The sequence below is a fragment of the Orycteropus afer genome, unplaced genomic scaffold, assembly GCF_000298275.1.
Source record: "Orycteropus afer afer isolate SDZICR_OR568_19922 unplaced genomic scaffold, OryAfe1.0 scaffold00193, whole genome shotgun sequence".
NCBI lineage: Eukaryota > Metazoa > Chordata > Mammalia > Tubulidentata > Orycteropodidae > Orycteropus > Orycteropus afer.
This window is the reverse complement of record NW_006921780.1, coordinates 2,187,369-2,196,852: the sequence shown is the minus strand read 5'-3', so window position 1 is coordinate 2,196,852 and position 9,484 is coordinate 2,187,369. Positions and strand designations below refer to the sequence as shown.

At 37.8% G+C, this 9,484-nt stretch overlaps 1 protein-coding gene across 1 annotated transcript; it reads right to left on the bottom strand.

Annotated features, from left to right (window-relative positions):
- Positions 1–796: 796 nt before the first annotated feature.
- Positions 797–1,765, bottom strand: LOC103202831 (olfactory receptor 10T2). The gene has a single exon (XM_007947770.2). It carries the CDS (start codon positions 1,754–1,756, stop codon positions 797–799), a length of 960 nt encoding a protein of 319 aa, XP_007945961.1. The 5' UTR covers positions 1,757–1,765.
- Between the last annotated feature and the right edge of the window lie 7,719 nt (positions 1,766–9,484).

Here is a 9,484-nt window from a genome sequence, read left to right as displayed (position 1 = left end):
AGTTATTGACTCTCCCAAATAGAAGACAGACACTGTGCTAACTAGATAATTCACATGTTGTTGTTAGGTGCCGTTGAGTTGCCTCCAACTCATAGTGACCCCATGCACATCAGAATGAAATACTGCTCGGCCTTGTGCCAGTGTCATTATCTATCTATCTATCTATCTATCTATCTATCTATCTATCTATCTATCTATCTATGTATCTATCTCATCTATAGCTGAGCCCATCATCGTAGCCACTGTGTCAATCAACCTTGTTGAAGGTCTTCCCCATTTTCATTGACTGTCTACCTTACAAAGCATGATATCCTTCTCCAGGGAATGGTTCCTTCTTTCCACATGACCAAAGTAGGTGAGACGAAGTCTGGCCATTCTCACTTCCAAGGAGCATCCCAGCTGTACTTCTTCCAGGACAGATTTGTTAGTTCTTTTAGCAGTCCATGTTACTTTCAGCATTCTTTGCCAGCACCACAATTCAAAAGCATTGACCCTTCTTCTGTCTCCCTTATTTATTGTCCAGCTCTCACATGCATATGAGGTGATTGAAAATACCATGGCTTGTGTCAGGCACACTTTAGACCTCAAGGAGACGTCTTTGTTCTTCATCACTTGAAAGAGGTCTGTAGAGTCAATGAGGCCTGTAGAGTGGTCTGCACTTTTTTTTAGAATGAAGGCAAAGAAAAAGACAAAAAGTGTCTTAATTCTAGGACACACTGCTTAAGTAATATATAGACTGATAAAAGGGCAGAGAAAATGTCATATTTTGATTCTTCCCTGACTTCCTGATTAAATTTTAAATTTTTCTTTGGATCATCTTCATTGCCAGAGGCATTCCCAGAACTCTTTTCAATGCAGTCTTCACCTCCTGGTTCCTTAGACTGTAGACAAGAGGATTAAGTAGGGGAGTAACTACAGTGTAGGTCACTGCCACTAACTGATCCTTGTCTGAGGCAGACTTGGACTTGGGCCTAAGGTAGATAATGGAGGCACAGCCATAGTGGACAAAGACCACTGTGAGGTGGGAGGCACAGGTGGCAAAGGCCTTCCTCTTGCCCTCAGCTGAGGGAATCTTCAGGATGGTGTTAACAATGAAGCCATAGGATATAAGAATTAGCAGAAAGGGCACCATGATAACCAGGATGCTGAGACTGAATAATGTCAGTTCTTTTAGGTGGGTGTCTGTGCAGGCTAACTTGATAACTGGTGCCATGTCACAGAAATAGTGATTGACTCTGTTTGGGCCACAAAAAGGCATGTCACAGATGAGGTTGGTGGCCACCAAAGCAATTAAGAAACCCATGACTCCTGACAAAGAAACCAACCCCCACCCTAGCCTTTTGTTCATAAGGAGTGTGTACCTCAGAGGATGGCAAATTGCCACATAACGATCATATCCCATTACTGCGATGAGAAAGCAGTTGGTACAGGCAAAACCAAGGAAAAAGAAGAGCTGGGTGGCACAAGCTACAAAGGAGATAACCTTGGTGCTTGAGAGAAGGTGCACCAGCAGCTGAGGGATGATGACGAAAGTGTAGCAGGATTCAGAAAAGGAAAGGATGAACAGAAAGCCATACATGGGTGTGTGTAGCATCTGGCTGAAGCGGATGACAGCCATGATGGTTGCATTGGCCACCAAGATCCCCAAGTACAGGAGAAGGAAGATGACAAAAAGCAACAGCTGGAGCTCCCCTAAGCTGGAAAAGCCCTCCAGGATGAACTGTGTGACCACAATGGTTCTGTTGAAACCTTGCATCTGGAAAACTTCTTTCTGTGAATGATTTAAGAGAGGTAAAATGACAACCTACTGTAACTAGAAAGTTTCCCTAATACCTTTACTTAAGTATCATATTATCCAAAACCAAAAAGAATCTATTGCCATAAAGTTGATTCCAATTCATAGCAACCCTATAGGACAGAGTAGAAATGCCCCATAGGATTTCTAAGGCTATAAATCTTTACAGAAGCAGACTGCCACATCATTCTCCTGCAGAGTGGCTTGTGGTTTCAAACCATTAACTTTTTGTTTAGTAGCTGAGCACTTAACCACTGAGCCACCAGGGTGCCTTTTGCCATATTGTCAGATCTAAAATATAGATATACCCTCTGATGTTTTCATAAGAAATTATTAATCTCCCCTAATGAGGGAATAGTTAACTATCTCATAAAAATATTCAAAAGCTAAAAGAAGTAGACTCTTGATATTATTCAAAGACTATTTAAAGGCATGAGAAAATTCTTCAGTATTACACAAGGCAGGATAAAAAGCCACATTTATAATAAACTTAGAAATTATTTAGGTTTTTCATTTTGATATATTTTTATATTTTCCAAATGTTTAGCAATAAGCATATTTTAATTTTATAATCCTAAGTATACTGTATAAGGAGCTCTGGTGGCATAGTTAAGGCATTTGACCGCTAACCAGAAGGTTAGGTAGTTCAAACCCTCCAGTCACTCCATGGAAGGAAGACTGGGCAATCTACTTCAATAAAGATTGACCACCTCGAAAACCCAAAGGAGGTCTCCATGAGTCAGAATCGACTGGATGGCAGTGAATTCAGTTTTTTAGTTTAAAATATATTTTATGAATCCCAGACTATTTCAGACTATTTACCTATCTTTTTGGCTGCTGTCCAAGTATAAACAAGGTTAATTTGTTGCTTCTGAAAAAGGTGGTATTATTTTCTAAAATGAAACACAAATTACTTTTGGAATATCCAAATATATAAATTATGCCATTTCTAACATCTGTGTGTGAAGATTATTGATTGCAGGATATATCTGTACTTGATCTATTAGAACCACATCAGTGACCTCCACTGATATAAATAAAAAATAAATCCATAATAAGTAAATTAAAAAATTGGTGACCAAAGAGAATCAGCAGACAGGTAGAATGATAAATGCTGCTTTTTCTTCTTATTTTTTTTCAAGTTTAACAATAATCCCTGGCTGGAGATTAATCAGAACATCCAACTGCTATCATTTGAGCTGCATCAGAAGACATCTTTGAGGGGTCAGGATGGAAGTGGTGATTTGAGGAAGGAAGGGAGGTTTCTTATGCTAGAATCAGTATACATTTTTCTATTATTGTTTTCCCAATGGGATGGTGGCTTAAGTGAGTTTGTGTTTGACTACTAACCTGAAGATTGATGGTTCAAATCCACCCAGCAGCACCTCATAAGGAAGACCTGCTTTCTTGATTATTACAACCAAGACTCCTAAGAAGCAGTTCTACTCTGTAGCATATGGGTTGCCATGAGTTAGAATTGACTGAATAGCAAGGGGTTTGATTTTTTGATTTCTAGCATTTTGATCTTGGTGACAGACCAGCCACAGCATTGGTTCTAATTTATTCCAGGAAATGGACCCTCTCCGCAATCCTCGCTCTATTTTCTGCTCTTGCAAAACTTTCTATCAGTATCTTTAAGAGGAAGTAGACATAACTGCTTTTTAAAAGTAAAATTGCTTAGGAACTTCAAACATGTCCTTCTCTTATTTCATAAAGTTCCATTTTATAATATGTGCTTTCACTTAGAGAAAAACTACTGTTATGTCTAAACTATTTTATTGCTATAAATGATCAGAAAATACAAATAGCATATTTTGGAATAAGACAAAACCTATTATTTTCTTTTTTAACTTGACATGTATTACAGCACTCCTTTTTTTTTTTTTTTTAAACTATTTATTGTGATTTGGGTGCAATTTAACAAAGCATATTCATTTTACTTTCAATAGTTCAAACATATTGTTTCTCAACACTTACTACAATTGTCACAATGTACCAGTTCTCCTCCCTGCTCCTCCTGGCTTTTTAAACTACAATTGAAAATGAAACCTTCTGGAGGCCTTAGTGAATCCCCTCCTCCATAGGTCTACATCTTTTGCCCTGGGAGCTCTGGTGGCTTAGTGCCTAAGGCATTTGACTGCTAACCAGAAGGCTGGAGATTCAAACCCACCAGCCACTCCTGGGAAGGCAGGTTGGGCAAACTACCTCGATAGTGATACCACCTCAGAAACTCAAGGAAGGGTCGCTATAAGTTGGATCTGACTCTACCTCAGTGAATTTTGAGTTGAGTTAATCTTTACGGGAGCTCTGGTGGCATAGTACCTAAGGCATTTGACTGCTATTCAGAAGGTGGCATTTCAAACCCACCAGCTACTCCTTGGAAGGAAGACACGGCAATCTACCTCCATAGAGATACCATCTTGGAGGCCCGAGGAGGGGTCGCTATGAGTCAGAATCGAGTTGACAGTATTTTTTTTCTTTTCTTTTTCCCCCCTCGTTTATATCTCCTTATTGTTGTTGTTGCTGTCCTTGGGTTTTCGAGGTAGTATTGCTATGGAAGTAGATTGCCCCATCTTCCTTCCGAGGAGTGGCTGTTGGGTGTAAACCACCAGCCTTCTGGTTAGCAGTCAAGTGCCTTAGGCTCTATGCTACCAGAGTTCCCATATCCCCTTATCATCTAGTTTATAAAAGCTGTCTTAATGTGTCAGTTTCTTTTCATAATATTACAGTCCTTTCAATAAGCATTTTATAAAGTCAATAAAATAAGTTCAGAGCATGGACTCAGAAGCCAGAAAGCTGGAATGTGAATCCTGCTTCTGCCGCTTAGATCTATGAACTTCAATATGACTTGTTAAATCTGTAAAACATATTCATCTGTAAAATATAATGATAGTGCATACTATATAGGATTATTATAAGATTTAATTTAGATATATAAGTCAAGTGCTTGAAACAATGCTTATCACATAGTAATATAACCCATGTGTTTACATTTATTACCACTGCCACAGATTCCCATGCTCATAGGAGCTGAAAGGCAAATATTCTGGCTTTGGTACTCTAATACAAGGAAGATCATGAATCTCTGAATCAGGACAGTTACCTTGTATTTGACCCATAAATTAAAGTTTTGACCCATAAATTGAAGTTTTTAATGAGTCTACCTTCATAGACTGAATTGTGTCCCTTCAATGTATATTGCAACTTGGCTGGGTTATGATTTTCAGTGGTTTGGCAGTTATGTAATGAAATAATGTGGGACGAATGTAATGAATGCTCGTGATGTGTTCTGATGTGATAAACACGTTCATCGTGAAAGGATTAGGGCAGAACATAGCACTCTTAATCCCATCACAACCCTGATCTGATGTAAGGGAAGTTCCCCTGGCGTGTGGTCTACAGTATCTTTTATCTTACAAGAGCTGAAAGGAGAGAGAAACCAGCAGAATGTCAGGAATCTACTATCACCAAGAGAGGGAAGCTGGGAGCAAGTAGAGTATGTCCTTTGGACTCAGGATTTATAATACCAGGAGACACTCAGAGACACAGACTTCCCCTAGAGTTGGTGCTCAGAACTCGGACTTCTAGCCTCCTAAACTGTGAGAGAATAAATTTCTGTTTGTTAAGGCCATCCACTTGTGGTATTTCTGTTACAGCAGCACTAGATGATTAAAACACTACCTTTCTGTGTTCTTATGAATTGGGGAGGATGGTACATAATCATAAAACGTGGCCCAGAATGCTATGAGATTTCCACCTATGAGGGAAACCAATTGATCATCCCGTGGGAAAGAGGGGCAGGAGATAATGGAGTGAAGAAGATGGAAGAGCAAGGACCACGTTGATTTTCTTGCTGATGAAATAGCCAGAATGTGTTGAAGAGATGATCTCAAGAATAAAGAGCTCTAGTGGCACAGTGGTTAAAGCATTCAGCTGTTAACCAAAAGGTTGGCAGTTTGAATCCACCAGTCACTCCACAGGAGAAAGATGAGGCAGTCTGCTTCCAAAAAGATTTACAGACTAGGAAAGCCTATGGGCAGTTCTACTCTGTTCTATAAATTGCTAGGAGTTAGAATCTCAAGAATGTTACATTATGTTATAATCTAGGCCATCCCTCCACCTAAAGTCCTAATTGTTTTTAGCTTCAGGATCATCTCAGAGATTCGGGAGAATCCAGGTATAATACCTGCACCACTCACTTCTCCCAAGCAGTTGGCTAATGTAAAGGCTATAAAATGTAAGGAGTTGCTTGGCACAACACAAGTTTGTACCTTCATGATCTCTGCTATGGATCAATTACTTAGGTATTCCTACAAACTTTCCTTTGTATCAGGCTTCTCAGAAAACAACATGTTTTCATTTAAGTTATCTCATTTTGACCCCACAACATGGTAGACTCATCTTATAGGTAAGGCAAGTGCACTAGTGTCCTTTTCTAAGAAGACTAATTTGTAAATATCCTCAGCATTGCATTTACCACATTAAATTCCTCATCTGCCTATGTGTTTGGCTCACTCTGTAGATTGCAAGCTTCTTATGGACAAGGACGATGTGTTTCATTAATAGTGAATCCCCAGCACATATCATAGTTTCTGTTTTGAGATGGGATCAATGTTTTTGAACTAAATAGAGTCTATGAAAATTAAATCTTATGCTGAAATAATAGAGTTAATACCAGAATCACACTTTTGTCAAGGGGCTAAAATATGGTTCTATACTACTTATTCAAATAAAATTTGTTTTACTCTTTTCAGAATTTTCTGGAAGTATCCAATGTTAATGAGCTATATTCTCTCTAGGCCTAAAATTAGAAAGATGAGAGGAAAGGACAAAAGGGATAGGACAACAGTCAAGGTAAGGACATGGTAAAAAAATACTCAGATTTGATTCAAACAAATATTTTGTTATATCCAGTATAAACTATTCTTGACCACAGCCATAGTATTGTGTTTTTTTTTTTTTTTTTTTTTTATCTTTTCTCACACTGTTTCATATGTATTTGTTGTCTGTTCTCCTCCTTATTCAAATTTTTCTCCAGGATCCCTTCATGTTCCATCTTCTCCAATAAGCCTTCATTGGCTATGTGAGCTAACACAAATGATGTTCCTCTCGTAACACCTTAACAAGTACCAGCCCCTGTCCAGTTGACTCTGACTGGTGGAATCTCCATGTGTACAAAGTAGAACTGTGCTCCATAGGTTTTTTAATGGTTGATATTTTAGAAGTAGATCATCAGACCATTTTCCAAGGAGGCTTTGGGTGGAATCAAACCTCCAACATTTCAGTTCACAGACAAGCTTGTTAACTATTGGTACCACCCAGGGTCTCTGAGACATATATATATGTTCTTGTTGTTATGTGCCCTCGAGCTGGACCCGACTCATAGTGACCCCTCCTTGGGTTTCCAAGGCAGTATCACTATGGAAGTAGATTGCCCAACCTTCCTTCTGAGGAGTGGTTGATGGGTTTGAACCACCAGCCTTCAAGATATATATATATATATAGTCAAGTTAACTATAAAGTAATACAAAAGAGTGTCTAACTTATTCATCATAGAAATGGTTAACATTATTGGCTGCTAACTGAAAGTTTAGAGGTTTGAATCTCCCCAGATTTTTCCCTTGGAAAAAAGCCCTGGCTATCTGCTTCCTTCTGAAAAATTACTCATTGAAAATCCTATGGAGCATAGTTCTACTCTGGCATGAGGGGGAAGGGGGAAGTTTGCCATGATGAGTCAGAGTTGACTGATGCAACTGGTACAATATTGTTAGTATAGATATCTCATTTCTTCAATTAGATTGTGTGTTCTTTTTGGGGTAAGGACCATAACAATGTATTCTAAATGATCTGCAGCCCCCACAACACTACTGGGTACATAATAAACTGTAATCAAATACTTGATGAATGATGATGTGGTTTGATTATACTTTTCTTTTTGAACTTTATCATATACTATGATTTTCTTGAGAATGTGTTTTCTGCTTTCCTGCTACACTTCATATCACTCCTAAATTTTTCACTTTTCTCAAAACCATGTTTCATCATGAAAAAAGGGGTGCCTATGCTGATCTGATTTCCTACCCTTTTGTTATTTTGACACTTGGCCCCACAACATTCTAAGCTGATAGTTTAAAGTACGGTGTGTGCATATATGTCTGTGTAAACTGCATGTGTCAATTGTGTGTGTATGTGCACTCAACCCAAGTGGAAACTTCTGCCATTTCAAAAAAAAGCAAATAAAATTTTTCTTTGTTGAAGAACATTTTTCATAATCATAAAAACCATCCATGCAATGTATTCCAATGTAAAATATTTTCTCTTTCAGATAGTAGCTAAGAAAATAGTCTTACCCAGTAATGTCCAAAGGATCAATGAAGATGACATATGACTTTGAGTTTGATAACTCAAAGTCTTGGAGGTCTTTTAAATGTTGAAATAGGCAGCTGTAGAAGGTCAGTTGGAAAACCATTGACATTTGTCCTGAAAAACAAAATGATTGGGAAAAATGCAGTAAAAGAGTTCATAAAGGGTTTATTTGGATTCTTAGATGTTTACACCTTTTTAAATCTTAAGAAGTTGAAAATAGCCCAGTCTACATCCATATGTCAATTCTGATCACATAATTATGTTGAAGAGTATTTATAGCCTTCTGGGATTCTAAGAACTAGAATCCCTCTGAGACTTGTGGAGAGCTAATGCAAAAGAGAAAATAAATGAATAAACTTGGACAAGGACATCTTATTAAATACCAGAAGAGAACAATTCATGTTGCAAAAAAACTTTCTATCTCTGTAAATCACTAAAAATGTAGATTCATGTTCTTCTACTATTGATGAGTTCAGTTAGTTTCTGACAAAAAGGTACTGAGATGCCAGGTGAAACTGAGTTTTGTGTCCTGGAGGTTTCCATGAAGACTGATGTGATAAAGTATAAGAGATAAGGGCAGAGGCTGATGAATGCAGGTATCCTCCACATTTTTGGGAATTAGGTAGATAATATCTGTACTGCTTCAATACACAAAGCCTGAATTAAAATCCAAACTACTGGATTTCTTTGTTCCCTTCATGGAGGTATTGTAAGGGAATGGCTTTTATTTAGCAACAATTAATCAAGTGCCATTATTTGGAAAACATTGTATTAGGCACCATAGTAATACAAAGATAAATAAATGATATGAATTCATCTGATCTAATAGGGAAGAAAAACATAAGCTTAACAATGTGCACTAAAAGGCACAATGGCAACTAGATAGAGGAACACCCCCAGACTAGATCCTCTTGAGCACCACCAGGGCTGAGATTCAGCCAATAATTTTACGAACAGCATTTTGAAGAAAGAAAGATAAGGAGAATTAGAAACATTAGGACTAAAACGTAACTACTGAACATTTTGTTCCAATGGCATTCAAAGGAGAAAGGAATGAGAAGGAAGACTGAAAATTTCTATTTCAGAAAGTGCTAATTTAAGTATTTGAGAAAAATCTCCTTTCTGACAAACACTAAAATTTCTGGGAAAATGTATTTTAAATCTTCATGAATATATTGAGGAGTTGAAAATATAGTAAGCATTTTCACACAGAAGTCTGAGAGAACACAAGCTCAGAATTTAAATGAAAGTGGATGTAAACTGGTAATGCTTCTAAGGATCTGCCAGAAGCAAATACAAATTCTTTTTTGTAGAAGGCAATTT

Coding starts and splice junctions, on each gene's coding strand:
- LOC103202831 (XM_007947770.2), bottom strand. CDS start 1,756: ATGCAAGGTTTCAACAGAACCATTGTGGTCACACAGTTCATCCTGGAG.